General features: G+C 32.6%; 1 protein-coding gene across 2 annotated transcripts; it reads left to right on the plus strand.

Annotated features, from left to right (window-relative positions):
* Positions 1-9,784: 9,784 nt before the first annotated feature.
* LOC112782736 (lanC-like protein GCL1) lies at positions 9,785-20,462 on the plus strand. Of its 2 annotated transcripts, XM_072229892.1 has the most exons (6): positions 9,785-10,135; positions 10,391-10,566; positions 11,306-11,344; positions 16,453-16,564; positions 18,580-19,050; positions 19,880-20,462. In XM_072229892.1, exons 1-6 carry the CDS (start codon positions 9,983-9,985, stop codon positions 20,210-20,212), a joined length of 1,284 nt encoding a protein of 427 aa, XP_072085993.1. In that variant the 5' UTR covers positions 9,785-9,982; the 3' UTR covers positions 20,213-20,462. The 2 variants fall into 2 exon arrangements, with proteins under 2 accessions (XP_072085993.1, XP_025681072.1); XM_025825287.3 differs by lacking the exon at positions 11,306-11,344 and having other exon boundaries at positions 9,789-10,135.
* Positions 20,463-22,841: the final 2,379 nt, after the last annotated feature.

Below are 22,841 nucleotides of genomic sequence, written 5' to 3' on the forward strand. Positions count from 1 at the left end.
ATGCCCCAAAGCAAAGTAATAATAACAATGCATATGGAATGTGAATTGAAGAGAATGCATGAGTATGTGAAAAAGTGGGAATCATGGGTAACTAGATGGTATATTAGAATTGTATGGGTTGTTATGTGTATTAGGTGAGAGTTTAGGTTAATCAAAGATTCAAATTTCAAGCTCACTTGACCATATACAATCCTACCTTGACCCTAGCCCCATTACAACCTATGAATAAGTCCTCATGATAAATGTATGCATGCATTGAATAATTGTTGATTGTTAGATGAAAAACAAATCTTGAAAACTATGATTAGAGGAGAATTGAGTGAATCCACCCTATACACTTGAGCGACTAGAGCGGATACACTTCCGGTGAGGGTTCGATGCTCAATTCCTTGTTCCCTTCTTTCACAAGCTTTCTTCTTACAAGTCTATTTGAACTTCATTTTGATATTTGAATTAGTAGGATTCATGAATCATTATACTACGTTAGCCCTACATGTTCATATGTGTTCTTGGAGATTGATTTACTTTTAACCAAGTAGGTAGAATCATTTTGTATTTAGTTGCATGCATGTAGATAGGTGCATATAGTTTATTTGCATTGAATAAATGTTCATACCCCATTTCTAGTCTTTCTTGGTTTATCATGAGGACATGCTTAGTTTAAGTGTGGGGAGGTTTGATAAACCCCAATTTTGTGGTTTATCTTGTGTTGAATTTAGGAAATTTTATCAACCTATCTCACATTTATCCAATGAAATAGCATGGTTTTGTAAATTTTTCTAATTTGTACTTAAAAATGAAAACATGCTTTTTAGGCCTTAAAATGGATAATTTTAATTCACTTTAATTCCATTCGATGCCTTGATATGTTTGTTAAGTGATTTCAGATTTAGAAGGCAAAGATTGGGTTGAAGAAATGAAGAAAAAGCATGCAAAAATGGAGAATTCATGAAAAAAAGGGATTTTGGTAATCTGTCTAGCGACGCGTATACGTGGTCCACACGTGCGCGTGGGAAGAAGATCGTCAAGGCGACGCGTACGCGTGATAAGCAGCACATGACCAACTTAAAGGCAATACGCTGGGGGCAATTTCTGAACCATCCAGGCCCAAATCCAACTCATTTCTGATGCTATTGAACCCAAGGATTGGAGGGGAATGAACTAAGTAGTCATAGTTTAGTTTTCATCATATTTAAGGTTAGAATTCTAGAGAGAGAAACTCTCCCTTCTCTCTAGAATTTAGGGTAGAAATTAGGGTAAAGTTAGGTTAATCTCTCTTAAATTTAGCTTTCAATTCTTGTTTTGATTTCGTTTTTCCTTTTAATTTCTTGTTATTACATCTTTGCTCTTTTAGTTCTTGTTGTTAGTTTTCCTTTCATGTCACTTTTATGTTGATGCACTCTTGTTAATTTTAATTTCCATTAATGCAATTTATGTTTTCATGTTTTTATTGTTTAATTGAGATGTTATTATTGTTTTCTTGCATTGGGTAGTTGTAGCTTTTATTAATTCTTGTATTTTATGATGTTTACCTTTATTGCACTCTAGGTTTTTGATAAAATATTTTTACTAGTTATAGAGTAGTTTTCTACACTCTTGGCCTAGGCTAAGGGAATTGAGTGACCTTGAGTCATTGGGTCTAATTGGATTGGTGATTTGGGAACCTTTGTGGTCAATTTGATACCCATTAATACTAGCCTACTACTAAATTAATTAGTAGCTAGGTTGGGACTTATGGGTTGATGTTGATCAAGCCTATTTGACATACTTCAAGCATAGAAGTAGACTTGATGGGTTTGGTCCCTCATAATTATCAATATATGATTATTAGACAAGGATGGTGATCTCAATTTCTATGCCTTAGCCAAGAGTTCTTTTCCTTTCCTTTATTAGTTAATTGTCATTTACTTTCTTGTTATTTACTTTTCTTGTCAATCACCAAATCAACCCCCCTTGTTCCTTCATAGCCAATAATTAAGCACTTCATTGCAATTCCTTGTGAGACGACCTGAGGTTTAAATACTCTCGGTTTTTATTGGGGTTTGTACTTGTGACAACCAAATATTAAACTTTGATGGAGGATTATTAGTTGGTTTGGAACTATGCTTACAACGAAGTTCTCTTTTTCTATTGAGATATTCTAGACCGACGATAATTTTACCATCAATGCACTCTATCAGATTTGTCGTCATGTGACCAAACCGTCTCCCACTGTTGCAATGCTGCAGCCAAATCTCTTTGTTGAAACGACCATCCCAGCCCGCCATCGCCGAGGAAACTCCTCTCAAGGCATCCATGTACCACACATACCCAGCCTTGCTTGGACTGTAAGCAGCATTTATAAGGTATCTCTTGCCGTCGGCTGACTTAAAATGACTCATGAAGTTCGCCGTCATGTGTCTAATATTGTAAGCTTGGAACGCTCTAGGAGGATGCCAACCACTGTCATCGGCACTAAGGGCGGCCTTGATGGCCTGCGATCTATCTGAGATAACCAGTAGGCCGTCTTGTGGGGTTACATGGCGTCTCAGATTAGTAAGGAAGAACGACCATAACTCGGTGCTCTAGGACTCGACAATGGCAAAAGCAATAGGCAGGATGTTGCTACCGTCTTGTGCCACCGCAATAAGCAACACTCCACCGTATCTCCCATACGAATGCGTGCCATCGATGGAAACAAACAGATTGCAATGCTTGAAAGCCTCAACACAGGATGCGAAGTCCCAAAATACTTTGTCAAACATGCTACAGTCACAGACCAGAAGGTATCCATCGTAGTACGGAGAGTCCCGTAGCTCACAAATGGTGCCGGAAAAACAGCTCTACAGTGCCTGAAGCAGTCTCAGCACCTTGTTGTACGGCTCCTCCCAATTGCTGTATATCTGTGTAATTGCCTTCTGCTTCGCCATCCACACCTTTCTGTAGGAGGGTTTAAAATGATAGCTCGCGCAGACCGCACCTTGCAGTACCGGGATGCTGATGGAGGGGTTCGACTGTATCAACGGTAATATGACCTTGCAGATGAGACTGCTATCCAACTGTCGATGGTCTTAGGACATGGTAGGTGTTAAACAACTATGCACTCCACCAACCCTCCAGACCTCCCTAATGCAATAGAAAAGCATCGACTCAGCCATATTTCGAAACTACTAAATATATTGCACAGAAGTACACATTTTTTTAATTAAATTTGAACTCACCAGTATCCGAGGTTCTGTCGAAGGGCTACACGGAGACTCCATTGACATCCATTCGTAGCTTGACGGCATTGCACATGGTACTTTAATCGGTCCGACTCGATCACCCGGTACTCAGCAGACCTGCGAATATTGTAGTTCTTCACTCCCTGCAGCACTGCCTCTCGGCATTTGAACATGTGGCCGACCCGAAACTCTACCCCACCGTCTAGGTTGTAATTCTCTTTCCCCATGTTAGAAAACGAAGTCTTCTCATGCATGGCATCCAGATCCAGACTATGATAGTGACTTGGTACTGCTGACGGTGCTAGAATTGGGTGGAGTGGAGGCAAGACATGGCACACCGCAGCCTCAGCGAGCGTCTCTGGTACAAACTCATCCTCCTCACCCTCTTCAGAAGAATCACTATCAACATTATCCGCCACGTATTCTTCGTTTGACTCTTCGTCACCCTCCCCCTCCTCTATTGGAATGGCGACATGAATGGGTGGTGGTGCGAGAGGTTGATCGTCTTGTACGTAGGTCAAGTGTACAGAACCAGCACGACCAACATCTCCAACATCGGGAAAAGCTCCATCACTTGTTCCACCATAATTCTCCCATAGATGTCGAATATGAGCCGCACATGCTCGTCCCCTGCAAACAACCTTCCGTCGCAAATGTACCACCGAGGTTGCTCAATATCAAACTCTTTAACTCCGACAGCGTACTTACATGCTGAGTCCGTAACAGTATCAGATTGTCACACTCAAATATCATCCCGTGGTCGCCATTTCTCATACGACAATTGGAGTAAACACACACAACTATGTACACATTATTACTAGTCATCGTTGGCTTGTTTTTGTGAGAAAAATGGTATAGAAAAAGATATGAAATGTGTGTGGAGAATACCAAGAGTTAAATATCTTTTTTATAGCTGTTGAAAGTTTGTCCAATTGTATCTCGTTTACACTGTAAACGAGATAATTTTGCACGTATCTCGTTTACACTGTAAACGAAAAAAAGAGGACTATAAACGACATAAGAGAGGAGTATTTATTTTGATAAATATTTTTTAAATTATTTATTTTCGTAATTACTATAATTAGATTATTTATTAAAATAAAAATCCTAATATTCACTAATATTATTGGATCAACTACAGGAGAATATGTTTTTTCATAATCTATATTGAGCCTTTGTGAAAAATCTTGTGCCACAAGTTGAGCTTTCTAGCATATAATTTCATTTTTCTAATTTTGTTTCTCACAAATCTCATCTGTATCCAACAGGTTTTACATCTTCTGGTGTACGGACTACAGATCCAAAAACTTCACGTTTTGCAGGTGAGTCTAACTCAGCCTTCATAACTTCTTCCTATTTTGGCCAATAATTTTTTTGTCGACATTTTTCGATTGTTCTTGTCTCAAGATCATTACTTTCATGCATGATGTGTAATGCCACATTATATGCAAATATTTCATTGACAATTGTTGTATTTCAGTTCTATTTTTCTCCTGTAAATACATAATTTATTGAGATCTCATCATTTTCAGAATTTTTAGGTACTAAAACGTCTCCTGACATTAAAAGTATATCAGAGTTTTGGACAACTGCATGTGTCTTTACTATGTCTTTATTTTTTTCAACAGGAATAGTATTTACCTCTTTTCTTTTTTGAGAATTTTCGTCTTTGAAACCGACAGACCTACCACACTTTTGACATGAACTTATTTCGGTGGCTATTTGTCCGACTGGGATATTAATTCAAATTGGAGCATTTTTAATTAGTATATAAGATTTAGTTATCATTTTCGTATCAGAAAATTCATCAGGCAATTCATTTGCTATTCTTTGCAAATGTATAATCTTTTTAAACTTCTAGTTCACATTGCCCTGATCGAGAATCTAAATGCATCAAAGATGATGCATTTCAATTAAGTTCATTTTCAAGAAGTTTATTCTATCCCCCTAATGTTGAAAAGTTTGACTCATCAAAATGACAATCTACAAATCGGGCTTTAAATACATCTCCAGTTTGTATCTCAAGATACCTCACCGTAGAGGGAGAATAATATCCCATATATATCTCCAATTTTCTTTGGGGTTCCATTTTAGTGCGATAAAGCGGAGCAATTAGAACATATATTGCACACACGAATATTCTCAAATGAAAAATATTTGGCTGTTAGCCAAAAACTAATTACAGAGGAGAGAATTGGTGGTAACTTGTTGGCTTTAACCAAATAAGTGTTGCAGCATGTAAAACGGCATGCCTCCAAGTAGAGATTGGGAGATTTGTTCTCATAAATAAAGGTCTAGCAATCAATTGAAGTCGTTTAATAAGTGACTTTACTAGCCAATTTTGTGTATGAATATGAGTTACTGAATGTTCAACACTTATACCATTAGCCATGCAACAAGCATCGAAAGCTTGAGAGGTGAATTCAATAACATTATCAAGACCAATGATTTTGATTGGATTTTCTAGAAATTGTACTTTTAATTGAATAATTTGAGCAAGTAATCTCACAAACACCAGGTTGCAAGAAGACAATAAGCACATATGTGACCATCTCAAAGATGTGTCTAATAAGACCATAAAATATCTAAAAAGTTCACATGGTGAATGAATAGGTCTAGATATAAGAATATGCAGCACAACAAAATTCACTAGATTTAAGAACTCTCTAACTCTTTAGTGAATGACCATGAGAGTTTTCAATAATTCTCTGCATAATGGTTGTTCTAGGATGCCCCAATCGATCATTCTAAATTATGAATTCATTTGGGCTAGTAAAGTTCTGGTTTACAATGGCATGTGATTCAATTGCACTGATTTTAGTATAATATAACCCAGAAAAAAATGATGATAACTTTTCTAATATAACCTTTTTATTTGAATCATGAGTTGTGATATATAAATACTCATAATTTTACTCATTCATGGTTTCAATATAATATCCATTTCGGTGAATATCTTTAAACTCAACAAGTTTTTTAGAGACTTAGTAGACAATAGTGCATTATTTATTATGAATTTTGTTCCTCTAGAAAATAAAATTATAGTTCTTCCGGAATTTTCTATCACATTATATGAGCCAATAATTATATTAACACATTTTTCTTTTAGTACAAGATGAGTAAAATATATATTACTTTTGAGAATGATATGTAAATTTGTACTATCTGCAAGGCAAATATTTTCATTATATGTTTTTGCCATTTTCTTCAAAGACAAATAATAATAATAAGATCATAATATAAAATAAGTAAAAGTATATACGTAGTAAAATTGTATTCTTGATTAAAATTGTTTGTTATTGTATATAAAAATAGTAATATATACTAAAAATTATTATTATTATTATTATTATTATTATTATTATTATTATTATTATTATTATTTTAGAACTTGACATATTTAGTGATTTTGAAACATAAACAATAATATTTTATTAAACACGATTTTATTAAACATTATTTATATACATCATACTTGAAAGTCAAATGCATAAAAGATAAAACTTAACAAGAAGTTTTTTACATTATTTATTAACATCGGTACTTAATGAATCCAATATTAAATTTCTCCATCATTGATTAAATGACCAATATTTCTTTCAAGATCCTGAAAGAAATCAGATATTTCATTATGAATGGTGTAATTTTCAGTAACATCCTTTGAAATAAAATTTGTCTTCTTTCCTTTGTCATCTTTTTTTAAGAATGCTTGATAAAGATCACTAGGTACTTTGGGGTATGACAGGTACGTGACCAATGGCTCTTTCTATCACAACAGAAATATTTATCCTCTGTTGATTTATTTTGTCTATTATTTCTTTTTTTATCCCACTTTCTGGTGAGATCATTTTTTGTGAAAATAATGTTTCTTTCTTCCATAATTTTTATTGTTACCAAAGCCTTGCTATTTATCTTTTTTTGGGTTATAATTTGTCACATTTATTTCAGAAAATGAGGCGGCGCCAGCTGAGGATTCATGATTTTTTAAAAACAATTCATTGTTATGTTCAATAATAAAAAGACAAGAAATTAGTTTAGAATATTTTTAATTTTTTTATACTGTTATTACAGGAACAGATTCGAAGCATAAAAGGCAAAAAAATTTTTGTAATATATTATTATCAGTTATTTTTTTATATAATTTTATTCGTGAGATAATTTAAATATTATTAAATTGTATTTATTTATAAATTTAAAATTTGATATACACAAATATGTCTACTCATATTGGATTTGAAAAATTATCACTATTATGTGATGATTATATTAAAATTTTGAGATCGTTGTTCTTTGTTTGTTTAGAAGGGAATTATCAAATCATTTTGATGGAAAATTAAAATCTTTTACAAATCTATTACAAGTGAACACCTCTAAAGAATTACAAAAGCGAAAGAGCCCTTTCAATAGGAGAAGGATTTTGATTACTTCAAAATAAAGAAAATCTTTTGCCAAGTGCCAAATTCCTTTCTCGCACAATGCAAGATACATTTTCGCAAATAAAAAGAAATTCCTTTCTCCTTCTCACGTGATGCGAGTTGATTTTTTCTTAAAAAAAAACTATTTATTTATTTATTTATTTATTTATTTTTTGCGAGTTGTTTTAAAAAAGAAAATCGAATTATTAAAATTATTGATAAGCTTGCGTCTCGCATGTGCGAGAAGATCTTAGGACTTAGGCCCATAATATTGCATATTTACATTAAGCCCTGTTTTGGACATTATTCTAATAAATACTCCATTATTAAATGTTTTGCCACAAAATTAACTTAAATATATGCCAAACCTTTTTCAACTTTCTATCATAATGACGCAAATTAAACACGATTACAGGCATGGTAATGTCTAACTCAAGTTGAATGGACATTGGAAAACATATACCAGCGGCTACACAGAACAAACCGAACAAATCACTCTCTAGCATGTCAACATAGAATTAAAATATACATGCGGCTACGAAGCGAAAACAGACTGAACAAATCTATTACCCAGTATAGTGCGAAAAATAAATTCTCTCTATTTTTTTTTAACAACTAAAAGAGTAAAATACTAAAATGTAATTTTTTATTATTAATTTTATAAATAAGACCAAAATTAAATATAAAAAATAATAAAAAATTAAAAATTATATTTTATACTCTTAATTCTTTTTAACAATCGAATGAAAATATACTATAATCTCACGTTTTCCTCTTTCTAATTAAGATTTCATTTTATATAAAAGAAAAAAAATAATAATTAAAATCATGGCTATTAGCAACTAACATGGTATCTATTCTATTATTTGTGCCCCACAATGATAACACTAGCAGGGGAAAAAATCTTATCCTGAATAGCATGTGATTCGCATGATATTCTTGTTACCGTTCTATACTTCTATCCTAATACTGTGAACACGTGTCTCGTAGGCGTACGGTGTCCCCAAACACCGCCACTCCACAGAACAATAGCTCGACACGTTTTCACCTTTAATTTCCCCAAAGCTGAAGAATCAGAATCAGATATCAAATATTATGCATTAAAATTTGATAGACATCTTAATTAAATTATTTTTAAAAAATAATTTAAATAATAAATAATTATATTAAAAATAATTTATAAATAAATTATTTTGTATTTGAATTTTTAATTTTAAAAATATTTTTTTATAAAAATATAATAAAAAAATAATAATATTATAAAAAAAGTTATTTTTTTAATTTTTCTATAAATTTTTAAATAACTTCTTAAAAATTACAATTTAGTTTTAAAAATTACACCAAAATTAATACTACTAATTTTCATAAGTTAAAAGCTCAAAAATATTACTTTTAAAACTTTTCAAACATATCCTAAATTGAATTACCATGTTCGTATTTCAATTTTTACGTTCTAAAAATTGAGATATAAGTATCATAAAATTGATAATTAAAAATTATTAAATAATTATTTAATCAAATTTAAATTATTTAATAATTTTAAATATTAATTTTAAATAAAAATAATTACATATAAATTTTTACTTTTCATAAATCATATTTATTTGGTAATTATTTAATATATATATTTTTTGTGTTTAATTATATTTTAATAATAAATAAAATAATTTTTTAATATATTCATACATATTTAAATATTATCAACGGTCAATTTGTTTAATTTTATGCTAATGAATTATAGTTCAAATGGCATAGTTTTTCTATACTCAATTAAGAGGTCGTAGATTCGAGTCTTTTATCTTTGATAAAAAAAATCTGTTTAATTTTATTATTAATTTATATTTTTAAATAAATTTAAAAATAATTTATATTATTAATATTAAAATAAAAATTAATTTTAAATGTTTATTTAAAATATTAATTTATATTTTAATATTAATAAAATATTATAATATTTGGTAATAAATTTTAATAAAAAAATTTTTATATATATTATATCCTGTTCTCTTTTATAAAAAAATAAATAAATATTATGTCATATTTGTATTTGTGTCTGTACGTGTCCGTGCTTGATAACTACCTATAGTTTTATTATTTATTTATTTATTTTTTTTTATTTTTTTTTTACAAAAAATAAGAAACTCAAACTCGTAACCTCTTAATTGAGTATGGAGAGATTATGCTTGAGCTATTACTCATTCGTTATTTATTTATTTGTTATTATATAAAGTTCGTGGTGTTTCATATGTTCTCATGGTTGCAATTTTATTTTGAGTTGCCACGAACTACTACTACTTTACCCTTATATACACTGTCTCACTATTTTCACTCTTATTATTATTACTAGCTCCATTTGCAGAAGCAATGACATCTTGGGTGTTTGAGGAGAATGGACACGACGAGGGAAAACAACAACCCTCCGATTTGATCATCACGGAAAACACGAATCTGACGGCCACAAATCTCTCACTGCCAACTGAAACCTTTCTCAGAGCCGCGGTTTCACTCAAGGACCAGGCATGTCATAATAATTTAATTATTTCTTAATTTTTCATTCATTTCTTGTTTTAGCTAGCCTGGGAGTTCTTTTACAGATAGCATGGAGACATAATTTTTTTCAAAAATTTTTTTAAAAAGAAAATTTAGATAAGTAGTTTCTTTTTTTAAATAAATCTTCTTCTCGAGACCTTAATTACGAAAACTTTACATTATGAATTTGATTAAAAGTAATAAAAGAAAAATGATTGTTGTGGGTAAAATACATATATATAGGTGGTGGAGGAGACGTGGAAGCGGAGGGAAATGGTTGATCCAACGGTGTATAAGGGTTTGCTGGGCACAGCTTTCACTTGCTTGAGGTCGTACGAGGTCACCGGTAACCACACGGACTTGCAATTATGTGCAGAGATTGTCGACACGTGCGCCACCGTTGCACGTGACTCCCTCAGGTACCGTACAACCTTCTCGCTTTCATTTGATATTACTTATATGGACTATAATAAAATACATATTAAAAACACATTTAAGAATTAACTTCGTTTTAAGAGTTTGGTATAGGTCAATAATATGTTGATGTATGCATTCGAACTTTCAACATTTGTTTAAATAGATTGTAAATTAATCACTAAATCAATCTAAATTGATTAATTATTTAAAGATTTTATTTTGTTTTAATTTTGTCTCAAAATTTTTTATTTGCATCAAATATACTTTCGACGGCTAATTTTTTAAAAAATTTAGAACCAATTCAACAATAATTTTACAAGAACAATCATCAACACAAGTAAATTAAAAATAGTTGTCATGGTTATTATTGGATTAATCTTAAATTTTTTAAAAATTTAGTTGTCAGAAAGTATATTTGATACAAATAAAAAATTTTTAGGTCAAAATTAAATAAAATAAAATTTAAAAATATTTTTAAAATTTTTGTCAAATTTTAAAAATAAAAATATATTTTATCTTTTATTATATTAACAAAAACGTTAATTATTTGAATATTTTATTAACTTTGCTTATATATTTTGTTCACTAAAAATTGACAATTCGTTTATAATTTTTTTTAGTAGTAAATGGACTTATGTTTTTATTGTCTGAAAAATAGGTGTAAGTAATTAACCCAATATTAATGTAGAAATTGATAACACACAAGACATGGTATAATATGGGATGCATTGTCGTTTTCAGGTTGTGGTACAGCTTAGGGCTGGCAACGGGTAGGATATGGTAGGGTTTGGACTCTACTCTAACCTTACCAGCGAGTTAAAAATTTTCTTAAAATTCTACTCTATCTTACTCACGGGTTGAGAATCTCTCAACCTTAATCCTACTCGCACCTTAAAGTTCTAAATCCTACCCTACTCGATTCTACCCACAAAAAAATAAAAAAATTTTAAACAAATATAGAATTTAACCATTTCAAATTTTATACATATTAATAAAATAGAAAATAAAAAATTAAATAGAAAATAAAAAATTAAGTTCAAATTAAAATTAAAAACAATAAAATTTAAAAGAAATCCAATATAAAATTACAACTAGTATGATCATCAACTAACTTAGTGGTTATTTCAAGTTTTTATAAGAGGAAGATTGTGAATTCAACACTCACTTTTTTCACTATATATATATATATATTAGGGGTGCGGGTAGGGTAAGGTAGGGTAGGGTATACTCTGAACCCATATCCTACTTTATCCGTAGGCAAATTTGTACCGCACCTACCTTATCCGCCGCGGGTAAGATAGACAACCCTATCCAAACGAGTTGGTACGGGTTGAGTTCCTGCGAGTAGAGTATATATTGCCAGCCCTACCCTCAAGCAAAATCATTTGGAGATTACCTAGTATTTTTTTTTTTTGGTGCGTTTTATTTTTTATGGTGCGTTTCTAGTATCTATTTTGGTGCTATCTTTCTGGAGTTAATGGTCACTTTCATCTTTATAGATACACGGATGATGTTGGAAGAATTTTTTTTTTTTTTGAAACAAAGGAAGCTCAACACATTAAAGTGGAGCAAATAAAAGAAAGAAGAAGACACATAACCAGCTACCAACAAATAAACCAACCCCTACTATTCCCAGTACTCTCATCCTCCTCCAGGATCACCACCACTCCATTCCGTGTAGCTCATCAACGTCCTTGTGTGTATGACCTCCAGGCTTGCTCTTGCATTCTTGAAGATTCGTGCATTCCGTTCCAACCAGATGTTCCAAATCACTGCAAAGAACACTGACATCCACATCTTCTTCCCCTGTTGTCTATTATGCATTCCATGCCAACTTTCAAACATTTCTTTAACAGTTCCTGGAATCACCCACTCCCTTCCTAGTAACCTCAGCCACTTGCACCACACCTGCCATGTTACCTCACACCTAAGGAATAAATGCTCAACAGATTCTAATTCCTTGGTACACAGTACACACATACTATCCCCCAAAATGTTGACTCCTAGTTTAGTCAGCCGCTCCTTGGTGTTAACTCTACCCACTAGCACAAACCACCCAAAGAGCTCAATTCTCGGAGGGACGAAACCTTTCCAAATGGAACTTGTGAAGCTATAACTCGTTATCTCAGCTGATAATGTCTCCGCTTGTATAGCCTGGATCACAGAACTAGTAGAGAAAATACCTTTATTTTCAAACTTCCACACCACATTGTCCTCCCTACCTGATGACAACCTCACTGGCCTTAACCTCTCATGCAGTTGATTGACAAGCTCTAGCTCCCATTGGAACAGTGCCCTCCTCCATTGAAAATTCCAAATCCAATCAAGCCCATCCCAAAAACCACACTCCCCGATGACAAGTCCTTGCTGACTGGAAATAGAGTAGAGTCTCGGATGACTTCCTTTCAGAGTACCACCTTGAACCCAGTTATCTTCCCAAAATCGAGTCTGCATACCATTGCCAGTCCACTTACCACTTTATCACGAATCCGCGGTTCTTTTATATTCAGCTGACATATGTCCTTCCAAGGGCCACCCTTTACTGGTAAAGGCTGAGTTGCTAACATGACATTCGGGTTCAACTTATTACATGAACACACAATCTTCTTCCACAGCGGGCAATCCTCCTTTGAAAACCTCCACCACCACTTAAACAGAAGCGCTGTGTTTCTCAGCACTGCATCACCAACCCCCAATCCCCCAACCTTTTTTGGAGCCTGAACTATCTCCCACTTTACCATAGGTATACCATAGTTCCCGTTCTCCCTGCACCACATAAAGTTCCGTTGTAAAGCAATCAGCTTGTCCGCTACCGCCTTCGGCATCTTGTATAGACTAAGGTAGTAGATGGGGAGACTATTCAGCACCGATTTGATAAGGACCAGCTTACCTGATTTATTCAAAACCTTGGCTTTCCACAAACTCAGCTTCTGTTCCACCTTATCAATGATTGGTTTCCAAGTCTTCACCAAGCGCGGATTCGCACCTAGAGAAACTCCCAAGTATTTAACCGGTAGAGAAGCTTGTTGGCATCCCAGCAGTCCACATGCCTGATCAATCCATCCTTGCTCACAGTTCACCGATATCATATTCGATTTATCAAAGTTAATGCTCAGCCCAGACATCAACTCAAAGCACCGTAACAGTCTCTTATAGTTTACAATTGTTTCAGTCTCCGGCGGGCAGAATAAAATAGTGTCATCTGCAAATTGTAGGTGTGACAGTTCAATAAGATCTCCCCCTACCAGCAGTAGAGCAATGCGGTCATTCCTCACAGCCTCCCCCAACATCCTATGCAACACATCTACAACTAATACGAATAGCAATGGAGAAAGTGGGTCCCCTTGTCTTAGTCCCCTCTCCATCTTGAATGGCTTGGAAGGTGCCCCGTTTACCAAGACTGCCATGGTGGCCGTAGTAACACACTCCTTCACCCAGCTCCTCCATTTTTGGCCGAAGCCCATTTTCTGTAGCACAATGTCAACAAAATCCCATCTCACTCTGTCATAGGCCTTCTGAAAATCCAGTTTGATAATGACTGCTGACTTTTTCCGAGTCTTCAGCCAATGAACCGTCTCGCAGGCTATGAGTGCACCATCATGAATTTTCCTTCCCTTTACAAATGCAGTCTGAGTCTCTCCAACCAGTCCCGACATCACAGATCGCATCCTGTGCACCAACACTTTCGAAATCACTTTGTACACACACCCCACCATACTAATCGGCCTAAAATCCTTCACCTCCTTTGCACCTTCAAACTTTGGAGCTAGTGTCACCCACGTTACATTGACATCCTTTGGCAATTTCGCACTTTGAAAGAACCCCATTACCGCAGCAGTGAATTCCGGCCCAATGTCATCCCAGCATTTCTTTATGAAGTTCATGTTAAACCCATCACTCCCTGGGACCTTGGAAGATTCGCAGTCCCACACAGCCTCCTTAATTTCCCCATCCGTCGGCATCACTTCTAAAGCTTCAGCCTCATCCCTATGGATACACTTTACTAACCATCTCTGATTCCAATCCTCGGAACATATTCCTGTCGATATAAATCCTTGTAGAACCCTCTAATCGCACCTTTTATTCTCTCCTGATTCCGCACAAGTCTTCCATGTAACATCAGAGCATCAATCCTGTTATTCCGTCTTCTGGCCGAAGCAATGTTATGAAAGTATCTGGTATTCCTATCCATGTTTGCAGCATGCTTAGACCGAGACATCTGTTTCCAGTGCATTTCCTTTCTAATATACCATTTTGAACAAAAGCTCACAAGCGCCTTCCTTCTAGCCTCCGTTGTACCATCATAAACTCCATCACTGACTGAATTGTCCAGCTTGGTGAGCTCCTCCTCAAACCTCATGAGTCTCTTATCCATGTCCCGAAAGTTATCCTTGTGCCATTGCCGCAGTTGTATTGCTAGAGCCCTCAGCTTGCACGGGAACTGCGTTTCTCCGAGGCTTCGCCACTCATCCTTCACCATTCTCAGAAATCCCTCATGCGTAAACCAGGCGTCTAAACTTCTGAATGGTCTAGGGGGCCCCGTTACTCTTGTTAGTTCCATGATCACTGGGCAGTGATCAGACAATCCCCTTGGACCACCCTTAATCCTAATATCCGGAAACACCTCAGTCCATTCAACATTAACCATCACCCTATCAATCCGACTACAGGAACGCCCCCTAAACCATGTATACTTCCTATCAGTAAGAGGCAAATCTATCAACTGCATGTCTCGCACCCATTCCTTAAATTCCTCCGATGACGCCATCAAGCTAGTAGCTCCTTTACGATCCTCTACTTGTAAAATTTCATTAAAGTCTCCGAGAAAACAGAAAGGAATCTGACACAACCCCGCCACATATAGCTCAGTTCCTCCCACACCCCCCTCTTTGCCTCCCTCCCATGCGCCCCGTACACCAAACAGAAAGCACATCGGAAGTTGGTCTTTGTTAAGCACATGATGTTGGAAGAATTATTTTAGATTTTTAGTTGTAATATATTTTGCTAGGAGAAAAATTAGAAATATAATTAAAAAAATATTAGAAAATTATTAGATTTTATTATTTTTACTTATCAACTTAATTCTTTTAGTCTAATTCTTTGAGTCTAATGATCCAATATCATATTTTATCTCATACTTTTAAATATTGATGGTTAACTGATTGTTAAAAATAATAAATTCTGATAATCTTTTAATATTTTTCATATAATTATTATGTACTTTTTTTTATTAGTTTAAATTTTTTTAAAAAAAATAATTTTATAATATGATATCAAAATTTTATAACCTAAAGAAGAAAAAAAAGTCTATGAAAAATTTTACGCAAATTCAAAGAAAAAATTATTTTGTACAAACAAGTCTATTAGAAATGAGAAAGTACATGAAACATTGTTAATATTAGTCAACTTTGATATTTAATTTATAGTTTAAGATTTAAAATTAAGAATTTATGATTTAGGATCTTATAAAGTTCACTCATATTAGCTGAAAAAAAAATTAATTCTCTAATATTATTCTTTAAAAATATAATCATCCATGAATCTTCTGTCATTAACTTAAATTTTTGAGCAAAATGATTTCTATAACATACTCAGCAAATGAGAGCCAAATAAACTCCCCGTGTGGATATATATATATAAACTGCCAAACAGGAGTAATACCATATATATATAGTTCAATTTTTGTCCGCACTTAAAACATGCACAAGTTAATTAAACAGGAACTTATGCTAGCATAATTGATTACTAAATTAAGATAAGTAATTGTATGCAACGTTAGTTAAAATTAAGTGAAGTTGACATGTTATTTTAAGAGGGAAAAAAAAAGGAAAAGAAACAAAACAACTGATTTCAGAGAGATATAATATAAGATACTGATACTATTGCAGGCACGTGACGTTTTTATGTGGAAGAGGAGGAGCTTATGCGCTTGGTGCGGTTGTCGCTAATTACATGGGGGACTCTCGGAAGCGTGACCTGTTTTTGGGTCTATTCATTGAGGTAACAATTCCGCCACGTTTTTATGATATCATTTTTAAAATATGGAGAAGTATACGGACCAGCAACTTTTTTAAATTTTGGCCAGCATGTAACCAGCAAAAAAAAGTCAGTCATTGGATGAAATCTCACAACAATCTCACACTATTAAAATCATTATTGATGATTATTTGATAGTTACAAATCACAAAAGTTACTGGCTCCCTAGCACTCCTTTTTAAATATTTTTGCCTTTTGTTTTTTGAACGATGATAGTTAATTTATTTTTTTCAGTCAATATTTATTAATTTTTTAAATTATTTTATTTATATTAAAATTTTAGATTTTAAATTAAATTTTTTTAATTTTAAATCTTAAATTATAAATCTAAATATTAAAGTTGGCTAATGTAAATTAATTAAAAGTTGGTTTCTTACATTTTCTGTTATGAAAAATGATATCGATGACTGATACTCTAATTAATTGATAATGTTTTTTTTTTCAATGTAGCATAATTTATTTATTTGTTTATTTTTTGTGTATGAATAATAGTCGATATCTTTATTCTTTCCACATTCATTAATCATTATTAGCAAACTTTCAATTGTTGATACACTTGTTGAACCTTCTGTTTTCTGGATACTGGGGCCTACTCTTTAAGTGAGTCGTTGTCCTTTTCTCGATTTAGAAAAGATACGTGGAGGACCATATAAGATTTCATAGTAGAGCAGGTAGGTAGAAAGCATGGTCCACAATAGTAATTTTCATTTTCTTGGCATCATGCATGCTCTAGCCTCTAAGTAAATTTAATTAGACAATTAGTTCGCATAACATGTAATTTATTGAGTCTTTTTTAGTTAGTTGTTTATTTTGGATTTAATAATATCAAGAGTTATAGTTGCGCGTAATTTTTAGAGATATGTTTGGTTGGGAAATTTTATGCATGAATTTGATATATATATAGAATTCATCATGATAATTCTCTTCCCATCATATCGCTCTATCTTCCAAATACATCGTTATGAAATTATCTTTGACGATCCAAACTAGTGTTTTCTAACTCTGCATTCACTTTACCACCTTTGAATTTTAGCGTGGCTTTAATGTCAACACAGTTTCTTGTCTTTATACTTGGATCTTCTTCGGTTACATTAGACACACTTTGTATCCCGACTTGTGCATACAGCAATTCATTGACCAACGACAAACTCTTAAACAAAGCTCCAATTCGTGACGGATTAGTTCTTGACCTGCTGGGTTCCCTCCGTGACGGATTAGTTCTTGACCTGCTGGGTTGGAGAATATCGTAGGAAAAAAAAATCAAAACAAAACATTAGACACACTTTTGAATATCCGAAAAATATTTTCGTTGATTAGCTTTGCAATCACATCATTAAAAGTCATATTATACATGAATTCTATGGGGACTATTATTATAGTGAATATGGTGACTATGAAATTTTAACAATACTTAACAAATGTGGTTAAAATTAATGTTACATTTTTTTTTACTATTTAGTAACACTTTTAATTTGATTACATTTTTTTTTACCTTTTTTATTTCTTTTTATTTTTAAGTTAAGAAAGTTTTTTCAAATAAAAAAAAGTGTGATTTTAATTTTAGATATACTAGTTATCAAAATTTTATAATCACCATATATACTAGCCATAGTAGAATTGTTATATATATACTACACATTAAGTACACGGATCATTCTAGTATGACTATGTTATGATGATTATGGTGTTCTAAAAAGTGTCGCTAAAGTTAAAGTAACATTTTCATATCGTTAGACGACGTTTTTTAAAAAGTGTTACTAAGAAAAAAAAAGTTACCAAAATATAAAAAAAGATGTGACTTTAATTTTAACAGGACTTACATAGTTACAGTAGTCACTTAAACATAAACATATTAGAATCTACCTAACTACCTTACCTTAGTGTATATGTAAATTAGTGAAATTTTATGCTATGCACAATAATTTGTTATTTACTTGTTCTATATTCATGTGCATGGTATACATACGTTCAATTCATAGGTTGCAAAAGAGAGAGCCCTGCCTGTTGGACCTGAGGAAGGTGGCTTTGGAATGTCATACGATCTTCTATACGGCCGCGCCGGATTCTTATGGGCCGCGCTATTCATAAACAAGTACCTAGGAGACGAGGCAGTTCCAAGCGATATTCTAATGCCAATTATCGATGCAATGTTGGCCGGAGGTAGGGCAGGAGCCTCCGACATTAAGGACTGTCCATTGATGTATCGATGGCATGGGACGAGGTACCTTGGCGCAGCGAATGGCCTAGCCGGAATCCTGCATGTGCTGCTCCATTTTCCACTTCCCGGCGAGGATGCCGAAGATGTGAAGGGAGCTTTAAGGTACTTGATGAGTAAACGGTTCCCTCATAGTGGCAACTATCCGTCGAGCGAAGGGAATCCAAGGGATAAGTTGGTGCAATGGAGTCATGGCGCAACCGGCATGGCCATTACTCTGTCCAAAGCAGCAGAGGTAATAGGATTTGATTTCATTTGATTTAACCTTTTCTAAGAGAGTTACTCCTACTTGGTATAACATTTGTGTGATATGAATAGTTGTTGGAACTTGTAAAAGTTAATTAAGCATCGAGAGGAATCATGCTTGAGTAATCTGTTACTCTAGAAAACTTTTACTATGCCCGAAAATGATTTCCTATATGAGATTTAGCTTCCTTAACTTAAAATTTGTTTGATCCTGTGAATTTTTTATAGGTTCTTTCTAGTACAACATTCAATCAATTTTAAACAAGTGGTGTGGTACTCTTTTTTTGGGTGAATGTTTCAAATTCTTGTGAATGAAAAATAATTGTGTTTTTTGAATTCAAAAATGTTTCGGGAGAATAAAAATCAGTCCAATTTTTTTTTTTGTTTTGTATTTTTTAATTATTGTCGAAATAAATAATTTATATGTAATAAGTATGTAACTACAAATGTTACATATATGAAATTACAGATGTTTAATTAAATAAATTAATTTTGGATTATCGTCTCCCTATCATTATTATTTTGAATTCAACCATTTTAGATAATATAATTCATTTTTGATTTCTTTATTGTTGCTATTGAATACACATAACTGCATCTGAAATTCAAAAGTGCTTGGGAGAAAAAAAAATCATAGACTATGTATTTGTATATAAATATATGTAATTTAACCTATTTTAATGTGTATTTTTTATTTCAATAATATGTATTCTATACGGATTGCTAATTTTGGTTTCCACTAGCACAGTTGTCTGAAATTAATCTTAGTAAAAGAAATGTCGAAATGGATAGTAAGTTATGTGCTCGAGTGTGTGCAGGTTTTTCCAAATGACAGAGAACTCCGAGACGCGGCAATCAAAGCGGGGGAAGTAGTGTGGAAGAGTGGCCTGGTGAAGAAGGTAGGACTTGCGGACGGCGTGGCCGGAAACGCCTACGGCTTCCTTTCGCTCTTCAGACTAACCAAAGAACAGATCTACGAAGAGAGAGCAAAAGTCTTCTCATGTTTCTTGTACCGCAATGGAAGTTCTCTTATTGCTGGTGCTGATGGTGGAAATGCTTATTCCCTCTTCCAAGGTATTGCTGGAACTGCATGCCTCTGGTTTGATCTTGTTGCACCTCATAACTCTAGATTTCCATGTTATGAATTATAGAATGAAGCTAAGATTCGTTTTATGTTATTATTATTAAATTGTGTAATGTACATAGTGGGGTTACACTATGCTATAAGTTTAGATCATGCTATATGTTAAAAAGATTGGAGTACTCTTTTTGATTACTCGCTTACAAATTCGTTATTTTCATAGTTGATAATTTCGGTAGGAAGTATGTGAAATACGAATATGTAAATAATTGTAATCTATTTAATAATTGAATTTTAGTTTTTATTTTTTGAAGTAAAAAGTTCTAAGTATAATAATCAGGTGTTCTGTTCTGATAAAAAAACTTTAAGAAAAATAAAATAATGAAAAGAAAAGTTATTGGAGTATAATGTATGGTGAAGTTGTCTTTTTCAAGTTATCTTTATTGAACAACAATATCACATCTAACGACAACCTTTAGTAGACAACAAAAATATTAAATAATATGTATTGGGAACAAAAACTAAAAAATTTTGAACTGAGTCAGAATGAAGAACCTATCACCAAATCAATGTTTTTAGTAATGAAAATATTACTTATTCTTTAAATTTTTAGAAAAATGGAAAAAAAGTTCTTTGGCCTTTTGATCCGCAGATATTTAAGTCTTGAAAATTTGAAAATACATTTAAGTCTCTAACATTTTCAAAATCTAAATATATTAAGATTTTATGTTCACTTGGTTCTGTCAGACTCAACAGAAAAATTAAAATCAAACATAATTCCGTTTATACTGACCTGGTTGATATGAATGCACACGTGAGAGAGTTTTTAAAATTGAACAAATCAGATTCAAGGATCAATATGCCCAGATTTTGAAGAGAGTCAGAGACTTAAATATATTTTTAAATCCTCAAAAATTTAAATGTTGGCGGACCAAAAAGTCAAAGATCGATTTGTTCTTTTCTCTTTTAATTTTGTTCCGTCTTTAAATTTAATAATATATTATTTTTTTTTAAATATTTTTATGATATTGGTTATTCAAAAAGTTAAGAAAGTTATTTATTTTTTATTTTTTCTCTCTTCTAAAAGCTGAATAAAAAAATCATTCTTAAAGGATATTTAGTTGCACTGTTTAGTAATTAAGTAGCATTCATTTGACAACAAATTAGTTAAAATAGTTATAATTGTTAGGTTTAATTTTTATATTCATACATAAATATACAGAAGTTAAATTTATTAACTAATTTTTAATATACATATAACATTTTTAATAAATTATTCTTTTAGACATGATATTTTATAAAAGATAATTTTCAAATAAAATCCACTAAATATAAACTGACAATTCAAGATATCATTGAAGTCTATCACAAGGACCTTTAGCCTTTGTAGAGAATAATAGCATAACCACCTAAAACACATTCTGTTAAAATCTGTTAGTTGTTAACAGTAGCTTGTTACCCAAACTAACTGATTCTTGGTTCTTGTATCTAGTTCCCTGGAGTCTATGCGATCTATATATATATATATATAAGGCTTGTATCATCCATCTCTAATAACCAATGTGCATAGTTTCCATGTAGTCTCTAAACTTCTCTCATTCTCTTCTCTTAGCACTAGTGTGACTGCATAATCTCGTCTCATTCAAACTCTACAAGCCTCAAATTATGTTTTCAAGATGAAATAAGTTACTAATTTATTGGCTATTCTTGGTAGTCCCCTCTCTTCTTCTAGAAACAGGCTGAAACTTTGCTTCAAAGTCTTAATGAGGTTTATCAAATGTTACTAACCACTATCAAACTGTTTTACACTATCTAGGTTGAGGCATTTTGCAAACCTAAAAATGTCAATTTTAGGCTTATTTTTTACTCAATTTTATTTTTATTAAATTTTTAAAGTAAATTATATAATATTTTTCATTCTCTTCATCGTAGAATTGTTCAAAACTTAATTACTGTTTTTAAATTTATCGTAAATATTTTTTTGAATTTCATACTTATGGTTGTTTGTAAAATGCAAGTTCACCAAGAAGATTCTGTTGAAAAGATTTTGCAATGATGGAATATATCAATTCATCAATGACTATTCCTAAAGCTCTACCTGCTACCATGAATTTTACCATTCTTTTACATCCTGTATTTTCTTCAATTTGTATTATAAACGTTTAATTTGGCCATGCTTCTGTCTGTAAAACTGTATAAGTTGTTCTATCACAATGTAATAAGGCACCTACTCAAATGATAAACATCTTTTTATGAAAAGTCTTATGTTAAAAGTGTATTTTATTTATTTGACCACATTTTAAAAAAAGATAACACTTTTATAATATATTAAATTAAACCCTATAATTCATCATCTAATGATAAAAAAGATACATCTTTACATAAAAACAATTATAAAATCTTCATAATAATATCTAATATATAATAATATTTCCTTTTTCTTAACAAAGAACAAAATTCTATTTCCAAGCAAATGATCTTAAAATATATAACAAAGCAAAGGATCTTAATTAAGTTGAATTGTTAGACATATGAATTTGGACACGTTCATTCCCTTCAATAGCGATGTACACAAGTCCTTAACGCGTAGACGGTTATTCAGCTGCCACGTCAGACCAACGTGTTCTTGGCTTGTCCCATGTATAAACGGAGCCACGTCTTAGAATGACTATATTGCCCTTCTTTCAATATGCCTCATT

This window comes from Arachis hypogaea, chromosome 20 (assembly GCF_003086295.3).
Source record: "Arachis hypogaea cultivar Tifrunner chromosome 20, arahy.Tifrunner.gnm2.J5K5, whole genome shotgun sequence".
Lineage (NCBI taxonomy): Eukaryota > Viridiplantae > Streptophyta > Magnoliopsida > Fabales > Fabaceae > Arachis > Arachis hypogaea.

Bases quoted from the DNA above. Each gene is read 5' to 3' on its own strand.
- LOC112782736 (XM_072229892.1), top strand. From the start codon at position 9,983: ATGACATCTTGGGTGTTTGAGGAGAATGGACACGACGAGGGAAAACAA. The intron at 10,136-10,390 runs GCATGTCATAAT...ACATATATATAG, and splicing joins CGGTTTCACTCAAGGACCAG to GTGGTGGAGGAGACGTGGAA. The intron at 11,345-16,452 runs GTAGGGTTTGGA...ATACTATTGCAG, and splicing joins CTGGCAACGGGTAGGATATG to GCACGTGACGTTTTTATGTG.